General features: G+C 43.0%; 1 protein-coding gene across 1 annotated transcript in view; it reads right to left on the minus strand.

The window, feature by feature from the left end:
• Nucleotides 1–2,539, minus strand: part of zranb2 (zinc finger, RAN-binding domain containing 2) — a 49,211-nt gene extending 46,672 nt beyond the window's left edge. Inside the window, exon 1 of the mRNA XM_041207960.1 lies at nt 2,194–2,539. Coding sequence (XP_041063894.1) covers nt 2,194–2,264 — 71 coding nt within the window. The 5' untranslated portion in view covers nt 2,265–2,539. The remainder of the gene's footprint in view (nt 1–2,193) is intronic.
• Between the last annotated feature and the right edge of the window lie 18,141 nt (nt 2,540–20,680).

Here is a 20,680-nt window from a genome sequence, read left to right on the forward strand (position 1 = left end):
TGGAGAAACTGAATGTTTAAATTGGCGGACTAGGTGCCAATCAAGCACCTGGATGATTGAGCTTCGAGTGTTGTTGGAAGTGCACTCACCCAGGCAATTCAGAGTATTCCATCAGACTCCTGACTTGAGCCTTGTATGTGGCAGACAGGCTTTGTGGAGTCAGGCGAGTTGCCCACCGCAGAATTCCCAGCCTCTGAACTGCTGCTGTAGCCACATTATTTATATGGCTGGTCCAGTTAAGTTTCTGGCCAATAGTAACCCCCAGGATGTTGATGGTTGGGGATTTAGTGACAGTAATGCTGTTGAATGTCAAGGAGAGATAGTTAGATTCTCTCTAGTTGAAGATGGTCATTACCTGGCACTTGTGTGGTGTGAATGTTACTTGCCACTAACGTCCAAGTCTGAATGTTGTCCAGGTCTTGCTGCATACAGGGACGGACTGCTTCAGTTTCTGAGGAGTCAGGAATGGTACTGAACGCTGTGCAATCACTGGAGACCAGGCCTTCAGGCTGCCAAAGCCAAAATCTCTAGACTTCCCTCTGTAAACCTCGCTGCTCTTCTTTTGAAAAGACACCCCGAAAACCTCTCTTTGACCAAGCTTTTGGTCATCTGCTACCATTCTCACTTCTGACTTTGATATTATGCTCGAAGAAATATCATTAATGAAGCAGCTGAAGATGGTTGGGGTCTGGGACACTACCGTGTAGTGATGACTTGGGATTGAGATGACTGACCTCCAACTACCATAATCAACTTCCTTTGTGCTAGGTACCACTCCAACCAGTGGAGACTTTGCCCCCTGATTCCCATTGACTTCATTTTTGCTAGAGTTCCTTACTACCACACTTGGTCAAATGCTGCCTTGATGTCAAGGCCAGCCTCTCTCACCTCACCTCTCAAGTTTTGATTTTTTGTCCATGTTCAATTACACTATTTTGGAATGCAGCACTCAATTTGCACAGAGCAAGCTCCCAAAAACAGCAACGTGAAAATCACTAAATAATCTGTTTTTGTGTTGGTTGAGGGATAAAGATTGACAGGTAATTACAGAAAGCTCCCTGGCTCGCCTCTGAAATAGAGGACCTGAAGGGGTAGATGGGGCCTCGATTTAACCTCTCACCTGAAAGTTGGCACCTCCAACAGTGCAGTCGTTCAGTATGCACTGGAGTATTGGCCTGGATTTTTTGAGCTCAAGTCCCAAAGTGGGGCCTGAACCCATAACCTTCTGACTCAGTGGAGCAAATGCTACCATTTGAGTCATGGCTAATGACAGGGACATTACAATTAGCTTTAAATCACTAGGTTAGAAAGTTGGGGGTCCTGCTAGAAATCTAGAAGGTGCAGGTGTGTGGATATTGAGTGAAAATCACACTGATTTCACTTGTAGTGATTCCCCCCTATTAAAACACTCACTATCAAAGCCAAAACAAATAGATGAGGGACTACATGGTGCCAAAACCAGCAGTACTTTAAGAATTCAACTTTTCCAAAAGAAAAATGGCTAAAACTATTAAGTATTGCATGGATACCATGCGTTCATGTACACGATTTCACTAAAAAAAATAAGCTACATCAAGACGTCCAAAACGCCATTGGTGCCAATGTTTCCTTTGTTATTATTACTTTCAATTTTGATGTCAATTCATAGCAAGAAAGGAGTAAAAATTATACCTCTCGTCACTAACTTTTAAAGACCCAGTAAAATTGTAAGCTAATTGTAAATAAGGTGCAAGAGTCAGGCGCAGCATTAACGCCACAGTTCAAATTATATCAAACGCGGCGAATGGAAACAACGCCGTGGTTGGGGCAAAAAGCACAGCTCAGATTTGCAGACATGCCAAGGCTAGGAGCAGAATAAAAACCAAATAACTCAAATTACATCGGAGCACTCTGGATAGCAGGGCAAATGGTGCTAATGACGTGAATTGGTGGATACTTTCGGGCATAAGATGTAAAATAAATCGTGCTGAAAATACAAAATTATATAGGTTCTTGTAAAATTGTGAATTGTATCATCGATTATCTTAAATGCGAACACATCAGCTGGACGGGGAATGATTGTGTTGACTGACTGGACTGGGCCTGATGTCCACGTTCTTCACTCGGCCTGTGGCTCAGTCCAGACAAGCGCTCGGCTCCCACTCACCGCGCCCTCGGCATTTATCAGCATTATCATTACTTTAGTTCTCTTACTTTTTATCGGGACAAATCCAGTCCCCGTCGCTGACGCGAAAGCTTTTCGCCGACATCTTTTCCGCTTCCATTGAAGAGGCTGGGGATGGAGAGAGAGAGAGAGGAGAGGGGGCGGTGGGGAGAAGCTGCGGACGGCTCCTTGCTCACTCAGACAAAGACAAAAAAAACTTCCTCCAGGAGCTCCAAGTCCGAGCACCACACTGCTTTCGCCGTCCTTCCCGATTTTATCGCCGTGGTGTTTTTTTTTACAAATAGTCGCCGATTTTCAGCTTCCACACACGTCTGCTCTGAGCTGGGCCTGGTGTCTACAGCCCGCACAGCCTCCCGGGATACTGGAAGACTTCAGCTACCAGGGTTTGATTGGCTGGGCCAGCCACAGGCCACTCCAGTGCTCAAAGAGACAGGGATTCTTACAGGAAGATGAAAACTAATTCTGTTTTTGACTCTTACCGGAAGCTGCTCAACTTTGCATTTATCCAGATGGGCAACATGTTTTCCATATACGAATAAAAAGTTTTTATTTGAAAGTTGAATGCAAAGTTCATAAGACTTTGAACTTCTTCTTGGTCTTGCCTGTGTTTGAAAGCTATTCAAATATTTTTTAAAGGGAGTATTAAAGTATCTTTAATCAGTCAACCCTGGAGAAGTTTGCTTACTTGTGTTCAAGCTAAATTCTAGAACAATACTAAAGCTCATCTGCAAAATTGGTTTGTTGCTGAAACACATATTTTACAATAAATATCCCTAAAAACTATCTGTTGATTATTCCAATAAAACTTGGGCTTATTGTCACAAAATATAATTCTTTTCAACATTTATTTTTTTTTCTTATTTTTTCAAATTTTGTTAGAGAATGTTTACAAATTTAACTGCAGGATTAATGCAACAACTCTCATTCTGTTTAAAAGTCACATATCCTAAATTTCACATGGCAGAATTAAACCTCTCACTGCTGCTTCTAGCCACCATAAGTTTATAAGGCCAAATAGAGTGTGAACAAAGTACAGGGGTTCATTTCTAGAGGAATAGAATGCAAAATTAGTGAGATTATGTTACATTTATTTAGAAGTGACAGCATGGTAGTATTGTGTGGAGTTCTGGACCCCACACCACAAAAATGAAAGTGCTGCTTGCACTGTTTTGGAGGATTCCTCAATGACAGTTTTCAGGGCTATCTGAAATAAACTTATTAATGGCATGTTCTTATCTGTTTAACAGTCTTCCTTTGTCGTTACTGTTGTCATTTCATTTCACCAATTTTCAGACAAATAACAACTGCTTCAGTGCAAAAGACATTAGAGTAACTCAGCACCTCAGATCTGTCTGCTACAATCATAATCTCCACAAAAATATGAACATAAAATGTGTCTTCTTTCTTTTATAACTACGGATAGATAACCCAGGCAAAGCATGGTGGGAAGGAGTAGGAAGTCTAATGCTCCTTCTAGAAATAACTGTGATAAAAGAGAAGCTGTACTTATGCTCAAGTATTCATGGAGCTGTAATTATAAAAAAAAAGGACATTTTATGTTCATTTATTCATGGAGATTATGATTGTAGACCAGGTAGGAGCAGACAGATCTTAGGTGCTGAGTTTCTCTAATGTCTTTTGCATTGAAGCAGGTATTATTTGTCTGAAAATTGGTGAAATGGGATGACAACAATAATGATAAAGGGAGACTATTAAACAGATAAGAGCATTCCTATTCTAGTGCTGCTCATGTCTGTAGCCTGATGGCTGCTTTTGCAATAGGTGGTGAGCTGTTCAACAGGTCCAAATGGCTCACGAGAATGGCATCTTAGACCCAGGAAAAGTCTGATATCGATATCTCACTGCCTTCTGCCTGGGCCGTCTGTGTAAGTTTCACTTGTAACAAGGTTGAGTTAATTAGATTAATGTGATAGTGGTATCAGCCACCTGACACAACAACAACTTACATTTATAAAGCACCTTTAATGTACTGAATCATCCCAAGGCACTTCACAGGAGCATTACAAAATAAAGTACACCAAGCTATGTAATAAGATATTAGGGCAGGTGAACAGAAACTTGGTCACAGTCGTAGGTTTTAATTAGTGTTTTAAAAGAGGAAAATGAGGTAGAGAGGTGGAGAAGTGGAGGGAGGGAATTCCAGATCTTGAGGCCCAGGCAACTGAAGGTAATATAGTCAACCAGTGATGGCATGGTTAAAATTGGGGATGCACAGGAGGCCAGGGTCAAAGGAGCCCAGATACCTTGGAGGGTTCTTGGGCTGGAGGAGATTACAGATATACAGAGAGGCAAAGCCCGAAAGATTTGAAAACAAGAATGAGAATTTTAAAGTCAAGACACTGCTTTACAAAAAGCCAATGTGGATTATCAAGTACAGGGATAATAGGTGAGTGGGACATGTTGCAATACAGGCCATCAGAGATTTCGATGACTCAGATTTAAAGGAGGGTATAATGTGGGAAACCAGCCAGGATGCATTGGAATAATCAAGTCTAGGGGTAACAAAAGCATGAAAAAGGATTTCATCAACAGATGAGCTGAGACAGGGATGAAGTTAGACATTGTAATGGAGGTGGATATAAGGCCTTAATGGCATGAATACAAGATTGGAAACTCATATAGGGATCAAATGCGACATCAAAGTCGCAAACAGACAGGCTTAATTTCAGACAGTTGCCAGGGAGAAGGATGGAGTTGGTAGCTAGGGAACAGAGTTTGGGGTGGGTCCAAAAACAATGGTTTCAGCAGTCTAGCTGCTATTTAATTGGGAGAATATTCTGCTCATCAGATACTAGATGTCAGATAAACAGAGTGAAATTTATCAACAGTGGAGGAGTCAAAAGAGGTGATGGTGAGATAGAGTTGGGTGTCATCAGTACACATGTGAAAACTAACACTGTGCCTTCAGATGATGTCACCAAGGGGCAACAGGTAGATGAGAAATAGGAGGGGGCCAAGGATAGATCTTGGGGGTAACAGTGTGGGAGCAGGAAGAGAAGCCATTGCAAATGATACTCTGGCTATGATTAGATAGTTAAGAATGGAATCAGGTGAGAGCCCTTCCACCCAGCTAATTGGGTAGATTTTCAACATTTCTGAGGAAAAGTTATTGACCTGAATGTTAACTCTATTTTCCCCTCCACAGATGTTGCCAAACCCACAGAGTATTTCTAGCATTTTCTGATTTATTTCAGATTTCCAGCATCTGCAGCATTTTGCTCTTATATTAGATTTTTAACCTGTTGAATTTGAGGTTGTGGAACTGTCACCAGTTATAGACATTCCCCACACTAATTTCCAAATGAATGAAGATGGAAATTGGTCAGTTTCTATAATTGAAAGTTGAAAATAAGTTGAAAATCTACCCTAATAGATAGGTCAGTAGCACCTGTTTGAGTGAAGGAACTTATTGGTGTTAGGTGAGTAGGCTACACATCTTCTAAGTTACAGGTGGAGGATCCCTTATTGTTGTTAGGTGAGTAGGCTACACATCTTCTAAGTTACAGGTGGAGGATCCCTCAACCACCCAAAACTGACATGAACATATGAAAATGACAAATATAAAAGACCAGGTGATTCATCAAGTCTGATAGAGCATCATGAAACAATGAACTTAATATTAACTCAGAGGTGAGGAGAGCAGGCTGTGGTGGTGGAGGTGGTGGTGGTGGTACGTGGGTGGCAGTGATAATATGTGGGGGAGGCAGTGTAAGAATACAGGTTTGATATAGCTTAATCAAATTTAAAAGTTTGACTGAATTTTATACCAGCATGTCTTGCAAGACCAAAAGACCTTTTCAAAATAAACTTAAAACGTTATGGGCTGCTTTTTCATGGATAAGTAAGAACCATTGGACTGTGACATGGAACAGAATTCTCAAGGCCATTGTATATCTGAAACAACAGATAACCACACTTCAAAGCTGTGTTAAGTTTCTCAGTTAACCGTCTCTAACTAAGAAATGGTTAGCGCTGAAGAAAAAGACATGCAGTCAAAACCTTTTGTCTTGTACTCATCAGGACAGATTCATAAGAATACCAAATCTCAAGAGGAACAACAATTTATACTGGGACGAGGGTGCTGATTGGTTGGCAAGTGGATTCTGATTGGTAGAGGCATTGCCATAGAGGATGTACCAAGGAACAGTTAACTGCCAAGCTTTGTTTAAATTCAGTCCAACTCTGATTAGTTAAGGCATTGCCATAGGGAATGAAACAAAGGAATAGCTGTCCCCCTAGCTTTTGCTTAGTTGAAAAAGGCGCAATGCATGGGCATGTTCTTTCTGTTTGCAAAGGACAGGGCCCTGTGTGTGAATATATGTAGCCTCTAGCACTTGTAAGTGAACCACAATGCGAGTCTAACTGACAATCTTAAATTGGTTGTCAGAATAATTCTTAACACAATCAGAACTGTTTAGCAAGTATTGCCAAATAATGGAATCACGTCTAATGTTGGACATTATGTTCTGAATTTTGCAAGCATAGGCTGGTTGTGTATGGTCAGTACTTTGCCTGTTGCAAACAGCCGAAGGTGCATGCTGCTTGCTATGATCCACCAGTCCAGTACATGGACAATGGAAGGTACTGGAACTTGCCATCATGTGACTGAGACTAGCTACTGATACCAAGAGCCAGAGAGAAACTAGTCAGTCAGTCTACACAGACTACTAGCTGCAAGACATCAGCAGCCAAAAAGGCAGTAGATCCACCCCTTTTTAAACCTGGAAGACTGTTACATCTAAAAGGTCTCCCAGATTGATTCCTATTCCAAGCCCACCTGCAAGGAAACTTGATCACCTGGTAAGAAGAAACTGCAAGTGACTAACTTTGCGACCTGCTGAACATTCAACTTTTTGAGGGAATCCTGCAATAATCCCTGATATTAGACTACAGTTATTGAAAGCACTGAAACTATCCTTTCAGAGTGAAAGTGCTGCCTTCACTGGATCCACGACGACTACTTTTCTTATGATGTGCTGAACACATGAACTAAGAACTATTCCTTTGCTTACAACTTGTAGAAGTACATTATTTTCTTGAACTGCATCTTCCTCATGTATGTGTATGTGTGTCTGTGTCCATGTGAGTGACATAGTGTATAGACTTTCGAGGAGAATGCATGAATAAATAATCCCCTTTATTTAAACCCACAAAGGCTTGTTACTGTTATTTAAATTGACCACACACTCTGGTGGGTAAGAAACACACACATCTTCCTCTCCAAAATCACACTAACATAAGACATTAGACATAAGACATAGGAGCAGAAATTAGGCCATTCGGCCCATCAAGTCTGCCCCGCCATTCAATCATGGCTGATATGTTTCTCAACCCCATTCTCCCACCTTCTCCCCATAACCTTTGATCCCCTTACCAATCAAGAACCTATCTATCTCGGTCTTAAATACACTCAATGACCTGGCCTCCACAGCCTTCTGTGGCAATGAATTCCATAGATTCACCACTCTCTGGCTAAAGAAGTTTCTCCTCATCTCTGTTCTAAAAGGTCTTCCCTTTACTCTGAGGCTGTGCCCTCGGGTCCTAGTCTCTCAAACTAATGGAAACATCTTCTCCATTTCCACTTTATCCAGGCCTTTCAGTATTCCATCGAGTATAGACCCAGAGTCCTCAAACGTTCCTTATATGTTAAGCCTTTCATTCCTGCGATCGTTCTCGTGAACCTCCTCTGGATCCTCTCCAGGGCCAGCACATCCTTCCTGAGATACAGGGCCCAAAATTGCTCACAATATTCTAAATGTGGTCTGACCAGAGCCTTATAAAGCCTTAGCAGCACATCCCTGCTTTTACATTCAAGTCCTCTCAAAATAAATGCCAACATTGCATTTGCCTTCCTAACTACCGACTCAGCCTGCAAGTTAACCTTAAGAGAATCCTGAACTAGGACTCCCAAGCCCCATTGCACTCCAGATTTCTGAATTCTTTCCCCATTTAGAAAATGCCTCTATTCTTCCTACCAAAGTGCATGACCTCACACTTCCCCACGTTGTATTCCATCTGCCACTTCTTTGCCCATTCTCCTAACCTGTCCAAATCCTTCTGCAGCCTCCCCACCTCCTCAATACTACCTGTCCCTCCACCTATCTTTATATCATCTGCAAACTTAGCCAGGATGCCCTCAGTTCCTTCATCTAGATCATTAATGTATAATGTGAAAAGTTGTGGTCCCAACACTGACCCCTGCGGAACTCCACTAGTCACCAGCCGCCATCCTGAGAAGGACCCTCTTCTCCCCACTTTCTGCCTCCTGCCAGACAGCCAATCTTCTATCCATGCTAGTACCTTGCCTCCAACACCATGGGCTTTTATCTTACTGAGCAGCCTCCTGTGCGGCACCTTGTCAAAGGCCTTCTGGAAGTCCAAGTAGATAACATCCATTGGCTCTCCTTTGTCTAACCTACTCATTACCTCCTCAAAGAATTCTAACAGCTTTGTCAGGTATGACTCCCCTTGATGAAACCATGCTGACTTTGCCCTATTTTACCATGCACTTCCAAGTATTCTGAAATCTCATTCTTAATAATGGACTCTAAAATCTTACCAACGTCCAAGATCAGGCTAATCAGCCTGTAATTTCCCAACTTTTGCCTCACTCCCTTCTTAAACAGTGGTGTGGGGGGTTACATTAGCGATTTTCCAGTCTACCGGGACCCTCCCTGACTCCAGTGATTCCTGAAAGATCACCACTAACGCCTCCACTATCTCTTCAGCTATCTCCTTCAGAACTCTGGGGTGTAATCCATCTGGTCCAGGTGATTTATCCACCTTCAGACCTTTCAGTTTTCCTAGCACCTTCTCCTTGGTAATGGCCACCATACTCACTTCTGCCCCCTGACTCTCTTGAACTTTGGAGATGTCACTCGTGTCTTCCACTGCGAAGACTGACGCAAAGTACCTATTCAGTTCCTCTGCCATTTCTTTGTTCCCCACTACTACTTCTCCAGCGTCATTTTCCAGCAGCCCAATGTCCACTTTTGCCTCTCTCTTACCCTTTATATATCTAAAAAAAAATATTGCAATCTTCTTTTATATTACTGGTTAGTTTACCCTCATATTTAATCTTCTCCATCCTTATTTCTTTTTTAGTTGTCCTCTGTTGGTCTTTGACTGATTATGGACAGGAAGAAAAAGGGTACAAGGGTTTGAGTTCTCTCACAACCCTCTCCGTAACACATGCCAATATGAACAATAAAACCCCTGGAAGCTGTTTTGAGGACAAGAAGTGGGATACTTTCAGGGAGTAATAAAAATGCCATGGGAGATGATACAGAATGAGATACGGGAAGATGGTTTTAAACCTATTGAGTAAGGCTTCAGAAACTCATGGAAGATGGATAATATCAAGGTGGGCTTTCACCCCATGGTTTAAAAAAAGAACTTGATACATCATTGGACATATTATAGCTTTTATAGGATAATAATTTCATGTCAATATAACAACTCAGGTCCACACCTGAAAAAGTAAAAAAGTAAAATGATAACCTATTCTACAGTTGGAAGGACGTGACTTGGCTAGTCATCACGTCCATAAGGACATACAATCAAAGCTGGACTAATCATCCGTGGGTAGTTGTATGTATGGTTATATTTTGTTACATTATCAGTGTAATACTGTATTGCATTGTTTTTTATAACTAACTTTAGATTCTGTGGTAGCTGTGATCTTGAATCTTCTGACAGAATTTGTGTAATTTCTCATAAATGTCAAATATGAATCATAAATCTGTAGACTCCAGGATTAAGGACTTTCAAAGCTATGGGAATGTGGTTTTTTTTGAGGGCGTGAAACCTGGAAGAATACATTTCCTGCAGGTCCTGCCGAATTTAATGGCAGAACCAGATTACCATTTGTTGTCTCTGGTTCCCAGCCACAACCAACCAGTTGGGAGGTTGGCTGGTTCTCGGGCGGGTAGGCATTTGGCACCAGGCTGCAAGTAGGGACCAGGGAGGAGCAGGGGAATACCAGGAAGACCAGAGCAGGACATGATCAGGGTAAGGAACCAGGCAACATCAGGCAGGCCAGGATCATGGGAAATCAAAGCATAGAGACAAATCGGAGGCCAGGGTCAAGGAAGAGCAGAGACCAGAAGCAGAATGGAAATAGGCTGGAGATTGAACGGTCAGGGTAGGTGATCGGGGCCTGGTTCAGGATATTGGAAGGTTTGGAGAGGGATCTGATCATTGGAAGCTGGTGGGAGGTGGGTGCAATAAGTATTCTGGAAAGACACTTATATCTCCCTCTGGTCGCTGGGTTTTCAGAGGACTGCAAAACTCGATCAGCCAGAGTTACATTTAAAATGGTGGCTAAATATGAAGCACAAAGCCTCACTTTTAAATTGCCAGTTCGTCTCCTCCGCGCGGGTTATCTGACTGCCCCCTGTCCTAACTTTATTAAAACTACAATGGGTTGTTGGGGTCAGGATTCCGATATTTATATTTTAACTTCTTACCCATGTTTTGGGGGGTTAAAAATCATCCTAACAGTGCATTATAAAGGATGATTTGTGCTGCTATTCATTTAGAGCTTGAACAGTGTACTGTTACCAACAGTACCAAAGAAAGGAAAGTGAATATGACCAGTATGTTACTTTGTCTCCCTTCTCAGGTCACTGATCCTTTTCTGGTATGCTCTACAGTTCTTGGGATGAGGGAAATGGCACTCAATGCCTTTCTCCACATGGGAGAAAGCTTCAGAAAAGCTAGCCATGAGAGCACAGAAGCCTTTTGTTTTTTGCACAGGATTCTGGAACATGTGAAAAGCAAGACTGGGAAAATGCTAAAGACCAGGATGATGATGATGCAGTGATCAGATTCTCTGTGGGCTTTAAATTACAGAACCTCCCCCAAAGTCATTGTAAAGCCCTTCAGAGAATCTCATTACCATCCTCCAAAAGCTGGTCCCTGCTTAAAGCAAGAAAGCATCCTTTAGAAGTCCTTTCAGGATCAGGGAAGAGGGGGAGAATGGATTTACCAGAGACTGAGGAGACCGAAGAAGCTGGAAAATGGGAATAAGGAGGAACCACAGGGTCAACGGCAGCAATAATTATACCATGATAAGTAAATGTTTACATTGGAAATACCCATGATAAATAATTGCATTAGCAAAAATAATGACAACAGGGAGTTGGACAAGAAGTGCATGCTTATCTAAGACACTATTTCATTCCTGACCTTTTCTTTTATTTATTCTTTCATGGGATGTGGTCATCACTGGCAAGGTTAGTACTTATTACCCATCCCTAATTGGGCTTGAGAAGGTGGTGGTGAGCTGCCACCTTGTACTGCTGCAGTCCATGTGGTGTAGATACACTCACAGTGCTGTTAGGAAGGGAGTTCCAGGATTTTGACCCAGTGACAGTGAAGGAACAGTGATACATTTCCAAGTTAGGATGGCAAGTGACTTGGAGGGGAACTTCCAGATGGTGGTGTTCCCATCTGTCTGCTGCCTTAGCCCTTCTAGGTGGTAGAGGTCGCCAGTCTGGAAGGTGCTGTTGAAAAAGCCTTGGTGAGTTCTGCAATTTATCTTGTAGATGGTATACATTGCTGCCACTGTGCACCACTGGTGGAGGGAGTAAATGTTTAAGGCGGTGGATGGGGTGCCAATCAAGTGGGCTGCTTTGACCTGGATGGTGTTCAGCTTGAGTGCTGTTGGAGCTGCACTCATCCAAGCGTGTTTGTTATGAAATTTTTGTTACACTTTTTGAATCAACTTTTGTTTGTCCACGCTCAGTGAGTTTTGCCTATGTAAATTCTGGTTGCTTGATGGCTTAGTGAAAACATCTCCACAGTCTCTTCTGAGATTGTAGCTGTCATTTTGAAGGTTTAACGTTTATTCTCTTCTCTAAGATTTAAATTGTAAAACGTGGCAATTTCTTTACTCAAATGGAGTGATTTTGCCTCGTGCACTGTTATTTTCTCAACCTACCCACGTAGCATGGGTGTAACAGACCAGGAGGCAGCTATTTTCCCTCTCTGGAAAGGGATTATTAAGTACTACTTTTAAAAATGCAGCAATGATTTGGGAGATAATTTATTTTCAGTTTACAATGCCTATTTTTGACAAATTACTAAAATTTAAAACTTTTGTAGTAACTGGGCAACATTCTGAAATATTAAGGGGCATGGACAACATGCTTTTCAAAATGTTCATCTCTCTCATTTTTCTTTATATTAAGGAGGCAACTGCTAAGTTATGTTTCCTATGGACAACTGGAAACATCAGGATAGGCCCTGGGGATTGCATATGTTGAAGGTTTTCCCAAGTCCAGAGTGTCATTGAGTGCACTTACATTACCCTAAATAACCCCACTGCTTTCATGAATTAAAAGGCATTTTGGTGGATACTGTTCCAGATTTCCACTTACCTGTTTGAAGAAATGCTTCCTGATATTGCCCTGAACATCCTGCACTAATTTTGAGGCTAAAACTCTTGTTCAGGACCTTGTTCAGGACTGCTCCACCTGAAGAAATAGTTTCTTTCTATCTACCCTATCAACTCCTTTGATCATCTTATACACCCCAATTAGGTCACTCCATAATTCTCTATCTTCAAGGGAATACAGGCTTCATAATTTAACCCTTTTAGCTCCAGCATCTGCACTATACTCTCTCTAAGGTTACTATATTCTCCTGAGATGCAAAGCTCTGAAATGGATGCAGTATTCTGGATGGAGTCCTAACCAGAGCGCTGCACAACTGTAACATAACATCCACCCCTTTGTATTCCAGGCCTCTTGAAATAAAGGCCAGCATGCTTTTAACAGTAGTATAAGGGAGTCTGGCATATCAAGGGTTAAAGTGGGACTGGGAACAGCTGGGGACCAGACAGAGACCATGTGTAGAAGCAAGCATGGAGTTAGCTCTTAGCTTAGGTTATACCCTGTATATATGTACATGTGGATATATATGTATAATGTATATAATTATGTTTCATCAATAAACACTTAATGTCCACTATACAAGACTCAGAACTTCTTTGTGAGACCCACTGAACATTTTTGGTATCCTTTGACTAACCTTTAGCGACTTCTGTAATTGGACCCCAAAATCACTCTACTGAGTCACAGTTCCTAGCTTCTTATCATTTAAAAAATTTCTTATCTGCTCTAGTTTTCCCACATAGTGGCTTCCCAGTGGCTTCAGCAAAGAAGGCTGCCGTAGTTCAGGTAGGGTCTCTTGAGATGTTTGTACATGGTGACCTCTAGGAGTTCAGAAATGAGTGAGCTCCAGGTTGCAGACTGCATCAACTCAGTGGCTGCCAAGGCAGTTTGGTCAGGCTGGCCTTTTGCATTGCAACCATACTAGGAGCCATAATGTTGGTAATGGCCTGCCTAATCAACCCTCTCCACTGTTACTGGCTAAGTTCCTGGGTCACCTATCCTCCATTCAAAGGAAAGAAGATTTTCTTCCAGATACTCATTTGCTCCACAAGGACCTCCACAGAGGCATCTGAGAATTGGGATGTCTTGGCCATTGTAATTTTGCTTTCTGCCTCAGTAAACTGATGCCCATTCATCTTAGTGAAAACTTCAATTTCCCTTTAAGAGCTGTAAGCTGGCTTTCAGAAGCGACTGCCAGCTGTATTTTTCACCCTCTCAAATGGTGAGCTGTCCATAATCCAGATGATTAATCCAAAATAAATGAGGCCCAACCACAAAAATTCAGTGGGCCTCCTGTCCATGTCATAAATCGAATAGAATGAGGGCACAGCTCACTACCCGCCTAATTTCTGCCACAAACACAAATCAGCTTCGGTGTTTTTTAGTGCCCTCATCCTGAAAGCACTGCTTCCAAGTCAAAACTTAAATAGATTTTTCTCCTATATCCCTAGGTGTACTCAATCTGACAAATCTTTTCTATTTATCTCACACTATGCTCACTGACTCAGAACAATTGGAGCACCCAAAAACACAAATTAAAAAAACAAAAGAAAATTATAGACAAACCCAAATCTAATGACCCAAGCGACCACAGGTCGATTAGCTCCAGCACAGCAAGCAATCAATGAAACCCGTACTAGGGAGTAGATTTGAGGAATTCCTATAACAAAGTGCTTATCATTGTTTTTCAGGTCAAGTATGCCATTTGATACAAAAGCAAGGTAGTGTGGAGGCTGGAAAACAGAAATAAAATATCAGAAAATAATCAACAGTTCAGGCAGCATCTGCGGAGAGATAAACAGAGTTAAAGGCCAGTTTTTGACAAGGTGACAGAGGCGGGTTAGAAGGCAGGCAAGCCAGCAAGTGCTGTGCAACATCAATGGCAGCTGTTGCACTGGGTTCCAACCCCACAGCCCTTCGAAAATCCTGGCCACTCTCTCTGATATTGGGGGCCACCTATTCAGAGGTGGATTGGAGGAGTGGGGAGGAGCAGCAGCTCCAGGAACAAAATCAGTCATTTACTGCCCATGGATGCAGAGATGCTGGTCATGGGGTAGGAAGGGCAGATGGCGATACCTACAGAATCAGGTGTAAGACCCTAGGATCAGTTTTCTGAACTTGTTGGAACAGCAGTGCTGCTGATGGCTTTGTCTATCCAGGCAGATGATATCTGAGTTCTGTGCCGTCCTGCCTCATGTATCGGGGGACAGCCTATGTCAGAAGCTGTCAAGCTGAAAGTGACCTTGAACTTTCTAGCCTGTGACTTATTTCAAAGATCAACAGCTGATCTATGTGGGATCTCACAGCCTACAGTGGCATATCTCAGGTCACTTTTTGTGAAAGCATCTGACTTTGTTGGCTTTAGCACCAAGGCAGCAATTCAGGCACAGAGGGCTATTGGTTTTGCCTCAGTGGCTCGATTCCCTCAAGGTCAAGGCACCCCTGATTGCACAAATGTTGCCATCAAATGCCCGTCATTTCAGTTTGGAGCCTTTGTAAACTGGAATGCTTTCCACTCAATAAACTTGCAGCTCATCTGTGACCATCAAAAATGTTCCCTTCAGCTTTGCATGAGGCTTCCTGGCAGCTGTCATGATTACTTTATTCTGAGGCAGTTGCAGATGTTGCAGATCTTCAGTCCACCACACAACCTCCACTGATGGCTCCTCATGGACAATAGGTAACCGGTGAAGAGATGCCTGTTGACCCCACTGTGAAACCACACAGACACAGGTATAACTGTTGCCATCACAACACAAGGACCATTGATCCCCTCAAGATGCGGTTCTGGTACTTTGACAGATTGGGCAGGGGATTACCCAGCTGTATGCCCTCACAAAGGTTTTCTGCATTGTCGCAGTCAGCTGTGCTCTGCACAACATAGCCATTCAGAGAGGAATGGAACTGCAGGAGGTCCATGGTGAAGAATACAACAACCTAGCTGAGGATGAGGATTAACTAGAGATGCTTAATGTAACAAAGAGGTGGGACTCATGCAGAGACACACTGATCATGATGGCAGGGAATCGTGGACTGACTGGGTCCAGGAACACTTCTCCTGAACATGGTAGAGCCTCCAATAAAAGCATCTAAATCAGGCGTCCATTTACTACTTAGATGCCCCTCGTCAGAGTATAAGAACAGATCCACTTTTTCTGATGATCATCAATCATGATGCACAGTCTTCTGAGAGGCTGCATGACCACATGTCCCTCTCAGACCTCACACTCAGGCAGGACCTGCTGACAATATTGAAATTTCCCACAGCAAGCAACATGACAAATCTCACTTTTCCACCACAGCCTTTTCACTCAGAATAAAGTGCATTTATTTCACAAAAATCGTACCATGCGCACAGGTGAACCCCTTTGTATGTTAACGCTGCCTCTCTGCTGTAATGCCAGAGTTCCTAACTGCTGCTCCCCCTGTGGCTTGAACAGGTGATAAGGCAGGCTGCTGGAGAGGGTCTTCCAATGGCTAAGATGCCCATGGCCTTTCTCAGGGTTGCTGTGCATTTAATGGCACCGTGACAGGCTGCATCAGCTACATTTGTGCAGGGCCAGCACCAATCATCAGGGCATGAGTCTTATTCTGTGTCTCAGTCAGAAGTGCTAAGTGTGAGGTCTGAGAGGGACAACTGGCCATGTAGCCTCGCAGAAGACTCTCTGCATCATGATAATCCCCAGCAGGTATGTCTATACTTGTACTCCAATCACATCACCCATTCCTCCCTTAGCCTTTTCATGGCCCATCTGCATTTCTGCTCTTATCAGGTGAATGAGAACATCTGATGGGCATGCATCAACCTTGCATCATCAATACTATTGACCAGTCAAGACTACAGAATACTTCATACTGATGCCGGCCCACTGCTCCTGCATTCACTCGGTGGTCTGCCATGTACGATTTTCCATGAGGATGACCGATCTTTCAATGGAGGACCTCATGCACACATATGCCTGAGTCATTGAAGTGCTCATGTCATGAATGGTCTCCTCCATGATTAGCGCAAGAGACAGCACTGCCTCAGGAAACTCTGACAGATGTCCACACATTTCCGGTTGCTGCTTCACCAGCACCTGCTTTGCACACAACCCCTTAGGTTCTGCATCACCGGCCAGTTGAACATGGCTAGAGCTGCCCTCTTTCCTCCGATGGGGGCTGTCCATAATGCTCGCCACCTAGATCACAAGTGCCATGCTGCTGCCCTTTAACCACCTTGTTATAAATTTGCACAAAACTCTGCCAAAATGCATGTATCTGCACTGGTGGAAGGTATGCCTGGCTCCTATGATGATGGTTCCTCAGAGTGCAAGTTGCCCTCTGAGGTTGATGTGGCCTTCACAGTCAGATGCTGCCATTCCTTTGGCATTGATCCTGTGTAAGGAAGTAAACACCAGTTACTCAACCTCCTTTGGCTCAGCTGGCACTTCAGCAGACATCAAGGGCAGGATTTTCCCTTTGTTGGGTGGGCACAGCAGGCAGGTCCAGGAGTAGCTGCAAAACAGACCGCCACCCGCTTCTGGGCCCTGGCCGCGATTTCACGCTGTCTGGTCAATTAAAGACCAACCAGCATGAAAGGCGCGCTCAAAGGCTCAGTGCTGCTGGGTTGGGGGCAGGACGAGGGCAGGCGCAGAAGCCTGCGCATGCGCGGGGCAGAGCGCACTGACAGCTCCCTGAGGGCACAGAGCTGACTCAAGGAGCTGAAGATTTGGACAAAGGAAAATGAAAATTTAATAAATGATATAAACATGTCCCCACATGTTTATGTGGGTGAGGTTTCGTTAAAAATGCAAAGACTGCCTGGCCAATTTGCCTGCCTGCCAACCGAACGGCTGAGTGGGCAGTAAAAAATACAACTTAATTAATCGCTTAAGGGCCTTAATAGGCCTCTTAATTGTCGGTGAGTGCACTGCCGACTCTCGTGAGTGCCCACCAACCGAAAGATCGTGAGAGTGTGCGATGACATCAGGATGCTCACCTGACATCATTGCGCACAATTTTATGCCCGATCGGGTCAGGTGCTGCTGCCCGATGAACTTAAAATCCTGCCCCAAGTGATTTTGACTGGAAATACTTCACAAAGTTGGATACTGCTGCATATCACTTACACGGAAAATTCACTAAATTATCATCCTCTCCCTGCCACACACCAATCTTACCATCTCTGACTGTCTTCACTGCTGTCACCCTTAGTATGTCAAGTGCCTCCTCCTCCATCACAGTCAGAATTGTCAGAGTGGATATGCGACTCCCTGAACAACTCTTCTCTTTGCGTTAGTTGCTTGTTTCTCCTGCAATATGAGTATAGAGACTTCAGCTACCCTCAAGCTTCCCATTTGTACATCCTGATCCACTATTTGATGTGATGCTCCTGCTACTGAATTTGCCCAGTGCTTACATTAGCTTCATGCTGCATCATTTTGATCACTTTTGTCAAGTGAGGATAAGCAATGGAAATAGTTTCCTCCGTGTACCTAATCCATGTACCTTGAGCCTCTCCTGCTCAGAAGTGTGCTGCCTCTGTAAAATTCTCAGGGCTGACAGTTTGGCTTTGCATCATGCTCACCTTGCCAGAATGCAGGAAGTCATTGAAGCCCTTCTGGCACTGCAGTCAGGTCCTGCTCACCATGCTGTGGCTGTTGACCTCTCTGGCAACCTCCAGCCATGCCTTCTTTGTTTGCCTGGCAGGCCTTCTCCCCCCTCTTTCCCAAACAAAATGTTGCGTCTGACTCACACCACCTCTATCATCAGTTCCAGGAAGGCATCGAAGAGCTCTGGGGCATCTCTGTTACAACAGACTGCCATGTCCCTCCCCTGGTGTACTGTCTCCTTAGCGCTATTTCTCTCTGCCAGCATCCACTTTGAAGATGGGTGGGGATGGATGCCCTTTAAAAGAGTCCTGGCACTTCCAGGTCCTGCCTCCTACGCGTTTGCACCTGCCATCCTTTATATGAGGGGTATTGCAGAGGTGTTAATGGGTTGCTGCCCACAAAGAATTGTGAGATATAGGTAGCAATAGAGTAAGAAATAGTAAGGTATTAAGTAAGGTAAAAGTAAGAGGAAATGCACTAAGGTCTAAATTGGGTTTACTGTGCATGTATCTGAATACACAGACTGTGATAAATAAAGTTGGTGAGCTGCAGGCACAGGTTGTCACATAGAAGTATGATGTTCTAGCAATAACTGATACCTGGCTCAAAAAAAGGACAGAACAGGTATTAAATATTTCTGGATATAGGGTTTTCAGGAAAAATAGGGAAGGAAAGAAAGGAAGAGGGGTGGCTGTATTGATTAAGGCTATTACAGAGCTGGAGAGAGAGGATCAAGGGGTCAAGGACAGAATATATTTTGTTAGAGCTAAGAAACAATAGAGGTACCATTATACTACTGGCTATATTCTATAGGCCACCAATAATGGGGAAGGTATGGAGGAAGAAATTGGCAAGGAACTATAGAGTGATTATAATGGGGGACTTTAATTATTTTAATATAGACTGGGATAGTAATAGCAGAAAGGACAGAGAGAGGAAGAGTTTCTGAAGTGTATTCAGCAGAAATTTTGATATCAGTGTTTTTCCACTCAATGAAGAAAGATGCATTGCTGGATCTGGTTCTAGAGAATAAGGGTGAACAAGTAGGTCAAAGTGTCACTTGGGGAACACTTAAGGGACAGTGATCATGGTATCTTAATGTTTAGGTTAACTGTGGAAAATAATAAGGAGCAAATCAGAGTAAAAATAATTAATTGGAGGAGGACCAGTTTCAATGGATTGGGAACAGATATGACCAAGATAAGCTGGGACCAAAGGTTGGCAGACAAAACTGTAATGGAACACTGTGCTGCCTTATTGATAGTTTGGGTAGCGTCAAGATACTTTCCCACGAGTGGGAAAGATAGGACAAACAAATTCAAAGCTTCCTGGGTGAGGAAAGAGGTAGGGAGTAACATGAAGCAGAAAAGGACAGGTTTTATGTTGATAATATAATTGAGAACCAGGCTGAATATCAAAAGTGCAGAGGGTAAGTGCAAAAAAAAGAGAAGAACAGCAAAGGTAGAGTATGAGAAGAGACTGGCAGCTAACATGCAAAGGAATCCAAAAGTCTTCTATAGTCTTATTAAATAGTAAAAGGATGTCAAAAAGAGGTGTAGAGAAAACTAGGGAACAAAATGATGATTTACTTATAGAGGCAGGGTGCATGACTGGGGTATTAGATAAGTACTTTGCATCTATCTTTACCAAGGAAGAAGATGCTGCATAAGTGGTAATGCAAGAGAAGGTAATTGAGTACAAGATGGGCCACAAATCAATAAAGAGGAGGTGTTAGGCTGGTTGTATTTAAAGTTGATAGGTCACCAAGACCAGATGGGATGCTCAAGGACACAGGAAAATAAGGGTCAAAATTGTCGAGGCACAGGTCATAGTCTTCCAATTCCTTTTTGATACAAAGTTGTGCTGGAGGACAGCAAATTGCTAAATTTGCACCCTTGTTCAAAAAAGGGACTGTCTCAAAAGATGTAGACTTTGAAACCAAAGTTAGTGCCACCAACAGCTCACATATGCAACCCCTTGGTTTCGCAAACAGTGATTTCATCACCGTACAATTCTAAAGTAATTGTCGGAGCAGACAGTCTGAAAGGTAAATATGCATAAATCACTTAAGGTGGCACAGCAGGTTGAGAAAGTGGTTATAAAGGCTTAAAGGAACTTGAGTTTTATAGATACAGGCATGGAACATAAAAGCAAGCAAGTTATGATGAAATTTACAAAAATGTTCAGCGTCAGCTGGAGTTTTGGGTCCAATTCTGGGCACTACCCTTCAGTAAGGATGTGGAGACATTGGAGAGGGTGCAGAAAAGATTTATGAAAATGGTTCTGGAGATGAGAGGCTTCAGTTACATGGATAGATTGGCTAAGCTAGTGTTCCTCTCCTAAGAGAAGAGAAGGTTGAGAGGAGGTTTGATAAACATTTTCAAAGCTATGAAAGGTCTGGGCAGTGTAGATAGGAAGAAACTATTTCTATTGTTGGAAGAGTTGAAAACCAAGGGATACTAATTTAAAGTGGTTGTCAAAAGAACAAGAGGCAAAATAAAGAA

Source organism: Carcharodon carcharias, chromosome 16, assembly GCF_017639515.1.
Source record: "Carcharodon carcharias isolate sCarCar2 chromosome 16, sCarCar2.pri, whole genome shotgun sequence".
Taxonomy (NCBI): domain Eukaryota; kingdom Metazoa; phylum Chordata; class Chondrichthyes; order Lamniformes; family Lamnidae; genus Carcharodon; species Carcharodon carcharias.